The 18700-nt window shown below is 41.6% G+C and overlaps 1 protein-coding gene across 1 annotated transcript in view; it reads left to right on the plus strand.

The window, feature by feature from the left end:
* DMC1 (DNA meiotic recombinase 1) overlaps positions 1-18700 on the plus strand; it is a 301837-nt gene that overhangs the window by 2183 nt on the left and 280954 nt on the right. Inside the window, exons 2-3 of the mRNA XM_040408781.1 lie at positions 3002-3060; positions 4353-4499. Of these exons, the coding sequence (XP_040264715.1) occupies positions 3002-3060; positions 4353-4499 (206 nt within the window). The remainder of the gene's footprint in view (positions 1-3001; positions 3061-4352; positions 4500-18700) is intronic.

Genomic DNA, 18700 nt, shown 5'->3' on the forward strand with positions numbered 1-18700 from the left:
CGCCGGAGATAAAACCGTAGCATGCTACGGTTTTCTCTTTTGCCTGATCAGTCAAAATGACTGAACTGAAGACATCCTGATGCTTCCTGAACTGATTATTCTCCATTCAGAATGCATTGGGATATACCTGATCAGTTCTTTTCCGGTATAGAGCCCCTGTGACGGAGCTTTATGCCGGAAATGAAAAACGCTAGTGTGAAAGTACCCTAAAATATTAAGTTTAAATCCCCCCTTTCCCAATTTTACATATAAAATATATAAACAATAAATAAATAAACATATTACATAGCGCTGAGTCCGAAAAGTCCAAACTATTAAATTATTACAAAATATCTCCTATGCGGTGAGCGCCGTAACAGAAATAAATAAATAAAAACCATGCGATTCACCATTTTTTAGTCGCCTTGTCACCCCAAAAAATAGGATAGGACTGTTCTTTTATGGGCCGAACGTTTCATAAAATGCGAAATGCACGCGGCTTTTTTTGGTGTTTTTTTTTTTTCCGCGTGGTATATAGTATCGCAATACTTTTTTATGGTGACGAAAGCGAATCAAAATTTTGGTATTGAAACAACCCTACGCCGGACTGATCGGCGTAGCGTTGTCACGATACCAAAATTTTGATTCGGTTTCGATTTGGCGATAAAATTTTTTATTTGGCTCCTAAATTTTTCAGTTCAGGAGCTAATGGCTACTAGGTATTTTTTTTTAGTCTGGAGCACTGCATCTATTAGTGAGTACCGCATGTATGTGCTAAAGTTTAAAGTGTTAAAATCGAATTCTGTAGAGATCCTGAAAACAAATATGTTGGGATAATTCACAAAAAATCTCACGAAAAATCGCACGTATAATAATATCAAAATCACATTATCACCAATCGGATGAACATTATATAAAAAATTGGACACGATTTTCCTTATTTACGTGGGACTTTTGCTCAGCAACCATCATATAAGTTCAATATAGGATTCACGTCTATTCATATTCCAATGAAGTAAAGGATCCCAGCAGACGTGACTTGATGCTCATAAGAAATTTATTGCAAAGTAACAATATGTCCCATATTCTAGGACGCATTTCGGCTATGGTAGCCTTTTTCAACAGGTTGAAAAAGGCTACCATAGCCGAAACGCATCCTAGAATATGGGACATATTGTTACTTTGCGAATTGCAATAAATTTCTTATGAGCATCAAGTCACTTCTGCTGGGATCCTTTACTTCATTGCACGTTGAAATTGGTCCCGTGCGGCGTGCATCCAAGCGAGTGCTGACCTATTTATCTTCATATTCATATTCCAATACAGGATTAGGTTGCATCGATATTCCAAATGAATATGTATTCATATAAAAATCGCAAATAATAATCGGAACTAAATAATCGGATGAAACATACGATCAGCCTGCTGCGATTATTATAGATTATCTGCACTGACATTCGAATTAGTTCTATGCAGGACTTTGGTTGATATACAATCACAAATGGACTAAATTATTAGGTCAACCCATACGTATTTCTGGATTTAAATTATTATTGTGTATTTTGTTTTTAGTGTGAACAATTTGCAATTGCATTTTCATTGTTTTATTGTTTTAGTCTTAAAATGCTATCAGCGTGAAACAGATATTGAGTGCCGATCGACTTTTCTAATACATAATTTTGCACGTGATTGGAGGTGTCATATCGATCAGAGCACCAACCATTATTTGTGGGTCAGTTGTGCCACTCTCTCTCTCTATCTATCTATATATATATATATATATATATATATATATATATATATCTCAAAATAATAATAATAGTTTACACTGTTATGGGGGATCTACGGATGACACACTGTTATGAAGATATTTGGGAGATCTTTGGATGACGCACTGTTATGTGACTATAACCCCCCTCATCTTTTAGAATACACCCATGTACTGCAGTACATGGGTCTATTCTTAAAGATGAGGGGGTTATAGTCACATTTAATATTAGCACTGTCCAGAGACTATAATGTAATTGGCCTGTGTTTATATAAAAAAATGACTATAACCCTCCTCATCCATAAGAATGCATCTATTTACTGCAGGACATGCGTGTATTTTTAAGGATGAGGGGGGTTATAGTCACATTTAATATTAATACTGTCCAGAGACTGTAATGTAATTGACATGTGTTTATATTAAATGTGACTATAACCCCCTCATCCTAAAGGGGTTGTCCGAGTTATGAAAAAAAAATATATAGCACTGTAAATCTGATGGGCAGCAATATATAACTGAGCTAAGCAAGTTTTAAGTACAAAAATATATATTTCCTCATTTCCCTGGTTCTCTTCTGGCTTGTTTACCTGCAATAACAACAATCACTGCCGCTCCCCCTGTTCTGCAAAGAGAGTGAATACAAGAGCTGCCCTAAATGACATGTCTGCCTGCTGGGAGACTCAGCAACATGTTGTATGTGTAGGACTACAAGTCCCAGCTGTACAATGACACTGCTGATAAACACAGGATCTTTTCCCTACCTGTTCTTGTGCAGAACTCCTCTAGTCTGTGAGCTCCTGTGCCCAGCATTTGTCTACTCACTGCATGCAGCTACTCAGTAAAGCCTTCAGCCCTGAGCCTGTGCATCTGAAGGGGTTACGAATCCAGGGAGAGAGCAGACAGCAACCGGCAGTGAAGGGGGCGTGGCCATCACAGTGTACAGACACACTTCTGCTCTTTCAGGCTTGTGCACGAATCATCATCCGAGCAGGGAGAGAAGCTGACATCACAGGTTATATGACCCTCGGTGAAATCTGAGAAACCAGCAACTGGAGATAAAGTAAGTGATTTGTAAAGTCCTTTCATTTGGCTAGTTAGAAACATACAAAGAACAAAAAAATAACTCGGACAACCCCTTTAGGAATGCACCCATGTACTGCAGTACATGGGTGCATTCTTATGGATGAGTGGGGTTATAGTCCTATTTGAGACACAGTTGTGGGTGTGTTTTTTTCTGGAATCCTCCAATCTTAGGGGGAGAAGTGTTCAGGAAGCGGGGCTTGCCTGAAAGTTGTGGATTCCCGATGCTGAGGGTCAGTGTCTGGTGGGCGCGCGTTGCGGGGTCACTGGAGAGGAAGCGGCCCTGGCTGAGTGACGGGATCCGGAGCTGCGGGCACTGACGAGGCCGAGAAGAAGGTGAGCATCGGGAGGGGAGAAGTCCGGGGGAGTTGGAGAAGTGCTGGAGCACAGCGGGCTATTGTGTGTGCGGACTGAGAGGCTGGGATGTAGCAGAGTCCAGTGTGCTCATGGCTGGAGGGACTGGGGGGAGGGGGTAAGCTTATTGGTGGAGGCGGCAGTTTCCGCCGGTGAACACCACTAATCAGCAGTAGGTGCAGGCGGCAGTGCAACGGAGAAGGAGAACTGCTCTCCTCCCCCTTCCTCTTCTATGGAGTGGAATCAGGCAGCAGCAGCTGCGTACTATGGACGTACTATGAATGCTTAACTGCCGCCTCCCGCCCCACATTTAAATCGCAGTAGCAGGCTAATTAAAAGCTCTTGCAACCCTGTAATACTGCTGGCCTGCTGGATTTTCGACAGATTCGCTTTATAAGACGCAGTCACTTTTTCCCCACGTGCACTATGACCTGACTGTACGACAGCCCTCAGTGCAGCACAGGTAGGAAGAGGACCAAGGAGCCCTGAGTGAGTGGCAGAGGCATCCGGAGCAAGCAAGGTAAGTGTATTTTTTTTTAAAAGTCTAATGGGGGTCCGATCTGAGGCTGATGGGAGTTGGGGGGTCCAATCTGAGTTTTGATGGGGTCTGACCTGAGGCTGATGGGGAGTCTGATCTGAGTCTGATGGGGGTCTAATCTGAGGCTGATGGAGGCTTGGTGATCTGATGAGGGGGTCTGATCTGAGGCTGATGGAGGCAGGGGTGTCTGATGGGGGGCTGATCTGAGGTTGATGGAGCTTGGGGGTTTCATGAGGGTCTGATTTGAGGTGTGATGAAGAATGGGGTCTGATTTGGTGGTCTGCTCTGAGATCTGATGGAAAATATTTTTTTCTTATTTTCCTCCTCAAAATCTAGCTTTGTCTTATAGTCCGGTGCATCTTATAGTCCAAAATACGGTTATTCTACATCATTTTATGTTCTTTACAAATGTTATTTTATACAGGGAAGAGAACACAATAAAATCTAAGACTGTATTTGCATGAATATTTTTATTAAATACTTGAAAAAAAGCTGACAAGAATATTAGCTAATGTGACAATGTTTAATAAACCATTCCATTTATATTTTATTCTATTTTTATTTATTTGGGAAAGTGTAAAACTAATTCCTTTGCTTATTTCTTTTTTACATATGTATGATTTTGTTCAACAGAATGTTGCAGATATTAAGAAGCTGAAATCTGTAGGAATATGCACAGTAAAAGGCATTCAGATGACCACGAAAAAAGCCTTGTGTAACATTAAGGGGCTATCAGAAGCTAAAGTTGACAAAATAAAGGAAGCAGCAAACAAATTAATAGTGAGTTGTACCATAATAAAAGGACAAAATGTCTGCACAATTATCCCTCACATCACATGTTTTTTTAAATTACATTTTATGTGCTGTGCGTACTTTTACGCCTTATTCACACATCCGTATTGTTCCTCCATTCATTTCTATGGGGCCGCAAAAAATGTGGATAGCACACAGATGTCATCCGTGTGCTATCCGCATACATGTTTCTGTCCTGGAAATTATAGAACATATCCTATTCTTGTCCTTTTTGCGGACAAGAGTAGGCAGCATGCACACAGCTTGTATCCGTATTTTGAAGATCCTCTGTTTGCGGCCTGCACAATACATATGGTCATGTGCCTAAAAGAAATAATCTTGTCAGGGTTGAAAAGTTTTGATAGATTTAGCTCCCCACACCTCCTGTGTGCTCTGTGGTTCAGATTGACCGACATATTCGTACAGTTACTTTCCATGCCCTTAGTAGATCAATATGAATTGGCTCCCACTTTCTCCATAGACAAATAATACTACTATACAGTGACCAAAAAAATAATACAGTACAGTGAACAAATAATGTTGCCACGCAATTATTGAATGAAACCATCATACTGTGACTGAATTAGACTTCAGTTATGTTACTAGATTGTCACTTTCACATACTCCTCACAAAAAGTTAGGGATATTTGGCTTTCAGGTGAAATTTATGGAAAATGTAAAGCGTTCCTGCTCCAGTGATATTATGTAATGAAAGTAGGGCATTTACGGTAAGTAAAAGCATGCCATGGTGATTTCCTCATCTCAAGCAATTTATTGAAACAAAAGCCAACACCAGTGGTGGGTATACACCCACAAAAAATTTCAATGTCTCAATAACTTATCATGTGGCTTGACCACGACGTCTCATGCTGTTCACAAGTCGACTTATTGTCTGCTGAAGCATGGCATCCCACTCTTCCTGAAGGGTGGCCCTCATTTTTTTGAGGCTCTGGGGAACAAAGTTACGAGCATCTACAAGGCGACTTAGCTGATCCCATAGATTTTCAATGGGATTCAGGTCTAGAGAAAGTGCATGCCACTCCATTGGTGGCGCCCTAGTCTCTAGCAGCCGTTCCCATTGTGCAGAGGCACAATGACTGCATTAATGATGTTATTCAAGTAGTATGGGTTTGTCACTGCACCATTCACAAAGTGTAGGGCAGTTTTGTATTGACTAAACACAATTGCCCACACTGTAACACCACCACCACCCAAGGCTTGTCTGTTGACAACAGTGGCTGATGCATAGCGCTCTCCTGGATGTCAACATCATTGGCGGCCACATTTCTGCTCAGCGTGAATCCAGTTCTCATCAGTGAACAGCACTGAGGCCCACTGGTCCCTTTTACAACGTAGATGCTCCCTTGCCATTGACAACTGTGGTCAGATACCCCTGCAGGTTGTCTAGCACGCAGACCACGCTCATGTAAACAGTTTTGAATGGTCTGACGTTACACTTGGGTGCCTCTTGCCTCTCTTAAATGTGCCTGGAGTTGTGTGGCATTCCTTATCCGGTTTTCGCAAGGCATTGTTCACAATGAAGCGGTCATCGGTGTAGGATGTGGCCAAAGGACGTCCACTTCTATGCCTTTCTATGACTATTTCAGTCTCTCTGTATCTGTTGAAGCCTTGCAATGGTGAGGTACTGTTGATCAATTGTTAGGTGTCGTCTTGGTCTCATGATCTCAAAATGTGAACAGCATGATGAGGAGGACTGTTTAAATACCAATTCTAATTGAACCAGGAAATATATTGGGCGATTCATGGATCAAACACCTGTTATGAATTTTGCCATTAAGCTCCTTGTTAGAAAACAGCAAGTTGTGCAGAAATTACTGAAACACTGAACAGTTGGACAAGTGCATTCAAAAGTTTAGAGAAGGTCACATTAAGTTCACCTGTAAAGCTTAGAGTACATTTTAAGTTCATCCTGAAATTTCACCCACAAGCCAAATATATAAATCACAGACAAAAATGCACCAAACGGATATGCCACTGACTATACTGGCTAGGCTAGTCATACAAGTAGATATTAAAAGCTGAGACTTTTGCCAATATATTCCTGTCAGGAAGATATCGGAGCCCATCATGCACCACGTCACGGTCACTCAGCATGGCAAGGGTTCCTACCACTACGCTACCTATGGTGTGAACAAGGTCTGACGGTGATGAAATCCAGCTCACAGCCGCATAGCAGGACAACTAATGCAATGTGAACAAAGCAAGACTGTAAGCCACACCCATATCAGACCATGTGATGGAGGTTACCAGGTGCAAAAAAGTGCTTAAATGCCAAGTGAAGGCATATACACTACATAAAAAACAAAATTACAAACATATCGTGGCAAATATGGGGGAGCTGCTCAAACCCCAAACACTGTAGCGTGTTTTTCATTGGGGGAGCAGTCCCACCGCATGTGGACCGCAGCAAACGACTATCCCCAGCAAAAAAATGCATACAATGGAGGATGTTGGCGCGGTCCACATGCACCACTAAGGTATCCTATACACAATGAAGCATTGTGCGGATGAAAATACAATCATATAAATCACAGACAAAAATGCACCAAACGGATATGCCACTGACTATACTGACTAGTCATACAAGTAGATAGAAAACAGCAAGTTGTGCAGAAATTACTGAAACACTGAACAGTTGGACAAGTGCATTCAAAAGTTTAGAGAAGGTCAGATTAAGTTCACCTGTAAAGCTTAGAGTACATTTTAGGTTCATCCTGAAATTTCACCCACAAGCCAAATATCCCTAACTTTTTGTGAGTAGTGTATATTGGGCTGCTATCTGGCCAGTAACCTATCGGTCTACCTGATATTACCAGTAGGAGCCTAGTGCTGTTATTCAATTTGGACCAGCTATGTTATCTGACTGTAATTATCAATAGCCACTGTTTTAGGCATCATCACTAGCAGGAGGCCAGTGGTGGTATTTAAAGGGCACATGTCAGCAGATTTGTACTTATGAAACTGGCTGGTCTGTTGCATGTACACTTGGCAGCTAAAGGCATCTGTGTTGCAAATGAACCTCTAGGAGCAACGGGAGTGTTGCTGTTACACCTAAATGCTCTGCTCTCTCTGCAACTGCTTCGTCCTCAGCACTTTGACAGAACCAGGCAGTGAAAACTTCATAACGCCTGACCCTGTCAATGGAGTGGAGAGGGTGCAGCAGTTGCAGAGAGAGCAGAGCCTCTAGGTGTAACGGCAATGCCCCTATTGCTCCTAAAGGCTAATTTGCATATTTGAACACCTTCCCGCCCCACATAAAAATATGTTGGCAGTCTGGCATTTAAAAATGGCGCTCACTCTCAAGCAGAGCCGGCGCCATAGCCGCGGGGTGCCTGCTGTTTCACACAGCAGGCATCAGCGGCTAATGTCCACGAACAGTGGTAATGCCGGTCGCAGACTTTTGGCGCTTCAAATGCCATGGTCACACCTGACCACAGCATCTGAGTGCATGAAAACCCGGAAGTGCTCGCTTCTGGGTGTGCTCTGGCTCCCCCTGTCGGAGATCAGGAGAGCCAGAGCTTGTTAGCATCCGCCCTTTTGTATGGAGCCCCTGCCTGTGTCAGGGCTCCATAGAAACAGTTAAATCCTCATAGACATCAATGCTAATGCATTGGGAGTCTATGAGAATAGCAATCCAATAATTGCTTGTTATAGTTCCTATGGGAGCTATAAAAAAAAAAAAAGCGTAAAAAAAAAATTAGTTTTTAGAAATAAAATAAAAATATAAAAATGAATCACTCCCCTTTCACTAAAATAAAAAAATTATATAAAAAATACACATCATGGGTATCAAGTTGTGCAGACACGCTTGTACTATGAAAATATAAAAATATTTATCCCATATGGAAAAAGGCAAAATGGAAAATCGCCAACTCAGTTTTTTGGTCTCTTCTCCTCACACATAAAATAAGATACAAAATGATGAAAAGGTCGAACGCACCCCAAAATGGTATCGCTGAAAAGTACAGATTAGTCCGCAAAAAATTAGCCCTCACACAGCTCTGTACACATAACTACAAAAAAGTTATAAGGGTCAGAATATAGCGACTAAAAGAAATCAAAACACAAGAAAAATTATGCATATGTGGTATCGCCGGATTCTTACTGACCCCCCATTGGTGGCAGTTTTAGCTCCCTGTAGTAAAATCGCGGGGCTCCGATCGATTACCATGGCAGCCAGGACGCCATTGAAGCCTTCCATGGCTCCCATGGTAAGCTCACTGCTGCTGTGCGCACAAAGCACAGGGCAGCAGTGACAGTGTAAAGTCTTATTCACCCTAATAGATCTCTATAAGGGTGACTAGGACAAGGGTTCTAGCCCCAAAAGGGGGGTAATAGTTATAAATAAAAAGTAAAAAAAAAAAGTTTAACAAAATAGCAGAATATTAAAATTTTAACCCCTTCTAACCCGGGCCAGTTTTCACTTTCCTGCCCAGGCAAGTTTTTGCAAATCTGACGTGTCCCTTTATGTGGTGATAACTTTGGAACGCTTTTATTTATCCAAGCAATTCTGAGATTTTTTTTTCGTGAAACATTGTACTTCATGACAGTCATAAATTTGAGTCAATATATTTCACCTTTATTTATGAAAAAATCCCCAATTTACAAAAAATGTTGAAAAATTTGCAATTTCAATTTCTCTGCTTTTAAAACAGAAAGTGATACCTCATAAAATATTTATTACTTACCGTAACATTCCCCATATGTCTACTTTATGTTTGCATCATTTTGTAAATGTCATTTTATTTTTTGGGGACGTTAGAAGGCTTAGAATTTTAGAAGCAATTCTAAAAAAAATTAAGAACATTTTCAAAACCCACTTTTTAAGGACCAGTTCAGGTCTGAAGTCACTTTGTGGGGCTTACATAATAGAACCCCCCCCATAAATGACCCCATTGTAGTAACCACACTCCTCAAGTTACTCAAAACTGATTTTACAAACTTTATTAACCCTTTAGGTGTTCCGCAAGAATTAAAGGAAAATGGAGATTACATTTCTAAATTTAACTTTTTTTTGGCAGATTTTCCATTTTAATCCATTTTATTCTTTAACCACCTCCGGACCGCTGTACGCACAGACGCGTCCTGGAGGTGGTTGTTTCATTCCGAGTGGACGCGCCGGCGCGTCCTCTCGCGAGACGCGAGATTTCGGTCACAGCCGGCCCGCGCATGCGCATCGCGGGCCGGCAAAAGTTCGAGGAGAATTGCATCAGCAACCTGCCAGCCAATGATCGTCGCTGGCAGGTTGCTGATTTTTAAAAAATCGAATCACAAGCCATATAACAGATCATATTAGTAAATATGATCTGTTATATGGCTTCTCTGCTCCTGTGCTGGTCCTTTTCGTCGGTTGGATCCAGCACAGGAGCAGACTGAACTGTGAGTAGCACCAACACTACACCTTAGCCCCAGATCACCCCCCTGCACCCCAATTAACCCTTTGATCACCCCTTTGATCGCCCCTGTCAATCACTAGTGAAAGACAAAAAGTGATCAGTGTAAACTGTCACTTTTTTTTTTCACTAGTATTGGCTGTTAGGTTTTAGGGAAAGTTTAGGCCCCTTGGTTAGGTAGTTAGCGTCAGTTAGCGCCCACCCCACCGCACCGCAGTCACTTTTATTCGCTGATTAGCGTATCGCTAATCAGCATTTGTACTTTTATAGTATCTGTAAGTGATCAAAACTGATCACAGTCAGATCTATAATAGTATTAGTGTCACCTTAGCTCGCCCTCCACCCAAAACGCAGTGTTTGCCCGATCAGGCCTGATCGGTCGCCCACACGTGCGTTCACCCACGCCCGCCCCACCGCAGTGACAAAAAATTATTATTTTTTGATCACTGCACATTCACTTTACACGCACTGCGGCGATAAAAAAATCAGTTTTGATATTTTTTATCAACCGCAGCGGCCTCCGGTACTTCGCTAGCCTCCCCTTTGTAAGACAGGTTTGCTTTTTTTCTTGGGTAGTCTCAGGGAATACCCCTAAATTTAGTAGTCCAAAATGTCAAACAGGGGGTATTCTTCTGAAGAGGCCTACAGGATTCTGACCCAGTCGGATGAGGAATGGGAACCCTCATCTGACGAATCTAGCGGGTCAGAATATGAACCTGTAGAAAGCAGTGGCTCTCTGACCCAAAGTTCAGACGAGGAGGTTGAGGTCCCTGGCAGCACCAGACGTACCCGGCCCTGTGTCGCTAGACCACAGGTTACGCAGGATCCGCTTCAAGAGCAGCAGAGTGGGGCTGTCGCTGCCGGATCACGTGGTGAGGCATACACCAGCAGCGCAGCCCTTCCTGGACCTAGTACCAGCACTGCCGTACAACCTGGTGAAGTAGCGAGCACCAGAAGGGCAGTTGAAGCTGGTACGGTGGCACGTGCAGTAGTTACCCCGTCGCAGCCACCGCGCAGACAGGCCCGTAGAGCCCCTAGAATCCCTGAGGTGCTGGCAAACCCTGATTGGCAGTCACCAACTTCAGCCGCACCTGTAGTTCCCCCTTTCACCGCCCAGTCTGGAGTTCGGGTTGAGACGGCTCAAATCGGTTCGGCCCTGGGATTTTTTGAGCTGTTCTTGACTGTGGAGCTCTTGGACTTAGTCGTGGCAGAGACAAACCGGTATGCCACACAATTTATAACCGCAAACCCGGGAAGCCATTATGCCCAGCCTTTCCGGTGGAAACCAGTCCAAGTTTCCGAACTTAAAATTTTTCTGGGCCTTCTCCTCAACATGGGCCTGACAAAAAAGCATGAATTGCGGTCATATTGGTCCACGAACCCGATTCATCACATGCCCATGTTCTCTGCTCCTATGTCCAGGACACGATTTGAGGCCATCCTGCGTTTTCTGCATTTTAGCGACAACACCACCTCCCGTCCCAGAGGCCACCCAGCTTTTGACCGGCTCCACAAAATTCGGCCCCTCATAGACCATTTCAACCAGAAATTTGCAGATTTGTATACCCCTGAGCAAAACATCTGCGTAGACGAGTCCCTAATACATTTTACCGGGCGCCTTGGCTTCAAACAATACATCCCAAGCAAGCGTGCCCGGTATGGGGTCAAATTGTATAAGCTCTGTGAAAGGGCCACAGGCTATACCCACAAATTTCGGATCTATGAGGGAAAAGATCAGACCCTGGAGCCGGTCGGTTGCCCTGACTACCTGGGGAGCAGTGGGAAGACAGTCTGGGACTTGGTGTCACCCTTATTCGGCAAGGGGTACCATCTTTATGTGGACAATTTTTACACAAGTGTGGCCCTCTTTAGGCATTTGTTTCTAGAACGGATTTGCGCCTGTGGCACCGCGCGAACTAGTCGCGTGGGCTTCCCCCAACGGCTTGTAACCACCCGTCTTGCAAGGGGGGAGAGGGCTGCCTTGTGTAACGAAGAACTGCTCGCGGTGAAATGGAGAGACAAGCGTGACGTTTACATGCTCTCCTCCATTCACGCAGACACGACAATCCAAATTGAAAGGGCAACCCGTGTCATTGAAAAGCCCCTTTTCAGTCCACGACTATAATGCGCTCATGGGAGGGGTGGACTTCAATGACCAGATGTTGGCTCCCTATTTAGTTTCCCGCAGAACCAGACGCTGGTATAAGAAGGTGTCTGTATATTTAATTCAATTGGCGCTGTATAATAGTTTTGTTCTCTACAGTAAGGCTGGGAGAACAGGATCCTTCCTCAAATTCCAGGAAGAGATCATCGAGAACCTCCTTTACCCAGGAGGTTCCGTGGCCCCATCCACCAGTGTAGTTAGCCGTCTACATGAGCGACATTTCCCCAGTGTCGTTGCTGGTACCTCAACCCAACCGCCACCCCGAAAAAAATGTCGTGTCTGTAGCAGGAGTGGAATAAGGCGTGACACCCGCTATTTCTGTCCTGACTGCCCTGACCACCCTACCCTATGCTTAGGAGAGTGTTTCCGGAAGTACCACACACAGGTACACCTAGCATAGGGATTGCATCTCACAGGACAGGCACACAGGGCTATTAGGGCCCTTTTACTCACAGCTGCTGCAAACCTCTCCTTTCACCTGGAATAAAGTGCATAACGTACTTTGCCACATCTTTGGGCGATTTGCGCTTTGCACATTGTCCCATGGGGAAGGAGAGGTTTGTTCTATAAAGGTAAAAAAAACTAAACAAAAAAAAAATTACCGGTAAGTAAAAAAGTAAAAAAAAAGTTAATATGTTCTGTTCTAAAGTTAATAAAGTTATTGCTTTGCGGCCTGGTTTTTTCTTTTTTGTTTTTTTTTACCTTCCAGGTGGACCAACCGATCGACTAGCTGCAGCACTGATGTGCATTCGGACAGAAGCATTGCGCTGCTGTCAGATTACACGCAAGTCGGTGTATGCGGCGCTGCAAGACGAGATTTCTCCTCTGCAGTAAAAGATACGTTTGCCAAAGCATATGAGCTGAGGAGGTGGCGGTGTTCATATACTTTGGCAAACACTTTGTATATATAAAAAAAAAAATCCTGGCAATGATTTATTCATCCACATCGATTGATGTGAATGGAGAAATCTGGTTTGCCAGGGCATACGAGCTAAGTGGGTATGGATGTTGGGCGGAGCTCCTATGTCCTGGCAGACGCCTTTCCCCTCCTTTTTCTTTTTTTGGCAGAGATTTTTTCATCCACATTGATCGATGCGAATGAAGAAATCTGTGCCGTTCATTTTTTTCTTTCAGCCCAGAGGCTGAACGGAAAAAAAAAATCTCATTACCTGTATGCTCAATATAAGGAGAATAGCAGAAACTCCTAATGCTGGGCATACATGTAATGATTGCGGAGACCCTCAAATGCCAGGGCAGTACAAACACCCCACAAATAACACCATTTTGGAAAGAAGACACCCCAAGGTATTTCGTGATGGGCATAGTGAGTTCATAGAAGTTTTTATTTTTTGTCACAAGTTAGTGGAATGAGACTTTGTAAGAAAAAAAAAAAAATCATCATTTTCCGCTAACTTGTGACAAAAAATAAAAAGTTCTATGAACTCACTATGCCCATCAGCGAATACCTTAGGGTGTGTACTTTCCGAAATGGGGTCATTTGTGGGGTGTTTGTACTGTCTGGGCATTGTAGAACCTCAGGAAACATGACAGGTGCTCAGAAAGTCAGAGCTGCTTCAAAAAGCGGAAATTCACATTTTTGTACCATAGTTTGTAAACGCTATAACTTTTACCCAAACCATTTTTTTTTTACCCAAACATTTTTTTTTTATCAATGACATGTCGAACAATAAATTTAGAGCAAAATGTATATATGGATGTCGTTTTTTTTGCAAAATTTTACAACTAAAAGTGAAAAAATGTCATTTTTTTGCAAAATAATTGTTAAATTTCGATTAATAAAAAAAAAGTAAAAATGTCAGCAGCAATGAAATACCACCAAATGAAAGCTCTATTAGTGAGAAGAAAAGGAGGTAAAATTAATTTGGGTGGTAAGTTGCATGACCGAGCAATAAACGGTGAAAGTAGTGTAGGTCAGAAGTGTAAAAAGTGGCCTGGTCTTTCAGGGTGTTTAAGCACTGGGGGCTGAGGTGGTTAACACATCGAGTGTTAACAGCCAAACAAAACTCAACATTTATTACCCTGATTCTGAGGTTTACAGAAACACCCCACACGTGGTCGTAAACTGATGTAAGGGCGCACGGCAGGGCGCAGAAGGAAAGGACTGCCGCATGGTTTTTGTGAGGCAGATTTTGCTGGACTGGTTTTTAGACACAATGTCCCATTTGAAGCCCCCCTGATGCACCCCTACAGTAGAAACTCAACAAAAGTGAGGCAAGGTAACCAAAAAAATGGCAGTTTTAATTTTTTTTTTTTTTTTACAACGTTCATCTGACAGGTTAGATCATGCTCTATTTTTATAGAGCAGGTTGTTACGGATGCGGAGATATAAAATATGTCTACTTTCTTTGTTTGTTTCAGTTTTACATAATAAATTATTTTTGAAAGAAATATGTTTTTGTGTCTCCATTTTCTGAACGCCATATATATATCCGTAGTTTCAGGTGCTGCACATCTCGGATCTTCACAGCATAGACAATTGCCTTCAGATGACCCCAATGATAAAAGTCTAAGGGGGTCAGATCGGAAGACCTTGGGGGCCATTCAACTGGCCCACGATGACCAATCCACTTTCCAGGAAACTGTTCATCTAGGAATGCTCTGACCTTACACCCATAATGTGGTGGTGCACCATCTTGCTGGAAAAACTCAGGGAACGTGCCAGCTTCAGTGCATAAAGAGGGAAACACATCATCATGTAGCAATTTTGCATATCCAGTGACCCCCTTAGACTTTTATCTTTGGGGTCATCTGAAGGCAATTGTCTTTTGCTGTGAAGATACGAGATGTGCAGCACCTGAAACTACGGATACTGGAAGCCTGTGCTAGGATTTCTCCTGCGGTGTTGCTATCAGTGTGTGAAGAGTGGGAGAAGAGGGTTGCATTGACAATCCAACACAATGGGCAGCACATTGAACACATTTTATAAGTGGTCAGAAACTTGTAAATAACTCATGAAAGAATAAAGTTACGTTAAAACCAAGCACACCATTGTTTTTCTTGTGAAATTCCCAATAAGTTTGATGTGTCACATGACCCTCTTCCTATTGAAAAAACAAAAGTTGGATTCAAAATGGCCGACTTCAAAATAGCCGCCATGGTCACCACCCATCTTGAAAAGTTTCCCCCCTCACATATACTAATGTGCCACAAACAGGAAGTTAATATCACCAACCATTCCCATTTTAAGGTGTATCCATATAAATGGCCCACCCTGTACTTCATGACAATTTGAGTCAATATATTTCACCTTTATTTATGAAAAAATCCCAAATTTACAAAAAATGTTGAAAAATTCGCAATTTCAATTTCTCTGGTTTTAAAACAGAAAGTGATACTTCATAAAATATTTATTACTTAACATTCCCCATATGTCTACTTTATGTTTACATCATTTTGAAAATTTCATTTTATTTTTTGGGGACGTTAGAAGGCTTAGAATTTTATAAGCAATTCTAAAATATTTTAAGAAAATTTTCAAAACCCACTTTTTAAGGACCAGTTCAGGTCTGAAGTCACTTTGTGGGGCTTACATAATAGAAACCCCCCATAAATGACCCCATTGTAGAAACCACACTCCTCAAGTTACTCAAAACTGATTTTACAAACTTTATTAACCCTTTAGGTGTTCCGCAAGAATTAAAGGAAAATGGAGATTACATTTCTAAATTTAACTTTTTTTGGCAGATTTTCCATTTTAATCCATTTTATTCTTTAACACATCGAGGGTTAACAGCCAAACAAAACTCAACATTTATTACCCTGATTCTGAGGTTTACAGAAACACCCCACACGTGGTCGTAAACTGATGTAAGGGCGCACGGCAGGGTGCAGAAGGAAAAGAGCGCTGTATGGTTTTTGGAAGGCAGATTTTGCTGCACTGGTTTTTAGACACAATGTCCCATTTGAAACCCCCCTGATGCACCCCTACAGTAGAAACACCCAAAAGTGACCCCATTTTGGAAACTAGGGGATAAGGTGACAGTTTTATTGGTACTATTTTGGGGTACATATGATTTTTTAATCGCTCTATATTACGTTTTTTGTGAGGCAAGGTAACAAAAAAATTAGCTTTTTTTTTTTTACAACGTTCATCTGACAGGTTAGATTATGCTCTATTTTTATAGAGGGTTAGATTATGCTCTATTTTTATAGAGCAGGTTGTTACGGATGCGGTGATATCAAATTTGTCAAGCATTTTTGAAAAAAATATGTTTTTGTGTCTCCATTTTCTGAACGCCATATATATTTTTTTCTGCCAATCGTCTTGTGAAGGGGCTCATTTTTTGCAGAGTTGAGGTTTTTATTGGTACTATTTTTGGGCACATATGATTTTTTTGATCATTCATTATTACACTTTATGAGGCAAGGTGACATGAGGCAAAAATTGGTTGTTTTGGCACAGTCTTTATTTATTTTATTTTTATTTTTTTCAGCGTTCACCTGAAGGGTTAGGTCATGTCACATTTTTATAGAGCAGATCGTTAAGGATGTGGCAATACATAATAAGTGTACTTTTTCTTATTTAAGTTTTACACAATAATAGAATTTTTGAAACAAAAAAAAAAGATGTTTTAGTGTCTCCATAGTCAGAGTCATAGTCTTTTTTATTTTTTGACCGATTGTCTTAGGTAATTTTTTTCGGGACGAGGTGAGTTTTAGTGGTACTATTTTGGGGGGCATACACCTTTTTAAAAGCTTGGTGTTGCACTTTAAATGATGTTAGGTGTCAAAAAATTGCTTCACCTTCACCTGTGGAGTTAGTTCATGTGATATTTTTATAAAGCAGGTTGTTACGGACACAGCGATATCTTCACATATCTACTTTTTTTTATTTGTTTTCACTTTAACACAATAATAGCAGTTTTGAAGCAAAAAAAAATCATATTTTTGTCTCTCCATTATCTTAGTGTCATAGTTTTTTAATTTTTTGGGCAATTGTCTTAGGGTCTCATTTTTTGCGGGATGAGGTGATAGTTTGATTGGTACTATTTTGGGGGGCATACGCCATTTTGATCTCTTGGTGTTGCTTTTTTTGGCACTGTTTTTATTTTTTATTTTTTTAATGTGTTCACCTGAGGGGTTAGGTCATGTGATATTTTTATAGAGCTGGTTGTTACGGATGCGGCTATACCTAATATGTATACTTTTATTTATTTATTTCACTTTAACACAATAATAGCATTTTTGAAACAAAAAAATGATGTTTTAATGTCTCCATGTTCTGATATATATTTAATTTTTTTTTTTCTTTGACTATTGGCTTATGTAGGAGCTCTTTTTTTGCGGCATGAGGTGACGATTTTATTGGTACCATTTTGGGGGGCATACACCTTTTTGATCGCTTGGTGTTGCACTTTTTGTGATGTAAGGTTTTTTTCTACGGTGTTTATCGGACGGGGTGTTTTATGTGATATATTTATAGATCCGGTTGTTACGGACGCGGCGATACCTAATATGTGTGTGTTTGTTTTTTATAAATTTTTTAATTAAAAATCAGGGGAAAGGGGTGTTTTTTTTCTTTTTTTACTTGAAACTTTATTTTTTTATTCAAAACAATTTTTTTTACACTTTATTTCTGTCCCACTCTAGGACTTTACTTTTTGGGGTCTGATCCCCTCTGCAATGCATTACAATACATCTGTATTGTAATGTGTGGCGAAACCGACCTCGCCACTGGGTTTTGGAGAGGACTGGCTGCTGGCCTCTTGCCCCAGGATTATGGGCCATATACTAACTTTTAAACCCCTGAACCGATTCAAGTGAATTTTGGATAGGTTTGTCCCCAAGTTATACTGTTTAAATTGATGTAAGTTATATGTATGGCCAATGTAAACTCACAGTTGTAACAATTTATAATAAGTGTAACTTGTCAGCTTGGGAGGAATATGCGGGTGTGTTTCTATTGTGCCATTGTCCCATTGTGTGTTTAAAATGGTGATGTCTGTTCTGTTGTCCTCACATGTGTATTGGCGATCTCCCTTTGTCCTCAGAGATAATTGGATTGCTCTTCAGGTTGTCTGGACAGAGAGGAGGAAACCATGATGCATTGTGGGGATATGTTGTATCTGTCCGATGTCACAGTCTTCATTCTGGTCCTCTGGGGGCGTGAACGATTGGTTGCTGTTGTATCATTGTATGTGTTGTAAATTACTGATTGGTTGTATTTCAAACCCCTGTGGGCAGTACTATGTTTGTGGTTTATGAATAAAAGAGGCTGTACGTGAAGTACAGTCAGACGACTGCTTGACCCTCAACACGGAGCCTTGTCTCGTTATTGGGGGGATTCACTGTATGCTGTTAGAGGACCGATTGCCAGAAGTGTAAGCTGATCCCTGTTCGTCTGCTAGCAGCTATTCGTGAGGTTCCAGTTTGGAGTGCTACTTTGTATCCAGTTCGGGAGTTTGGTGTCCTGCAGTAGCTGTGCCTGTCTCTCAGAAAAGGGGCTCATCGCCTAAACGGATTTTAACCCATTGTCTGCTGAAACGGTCCGTTACATTGGTGGCAGCAGTGGGATCGTTCCTACAGCCAGAAGGACAGCTACAAAGAAACATCATTCCCTGGAATTACAATTTGAGGGCAACGCTTGTCCC

The sequence above is a fragment of the Bufo bufo genome, chromosome 9 (genome assembly GCF_905171765.1).
Source record: "Bufo bufo chromosome 9, aBufBuf1.1, whole genome shotgun sequence".
Taxonomy (NCBI): Eukaryota; Metazoa; Chordata; class Amphibia; order Anura; family Bufonidae; genus Bufo; species Bufo bufo.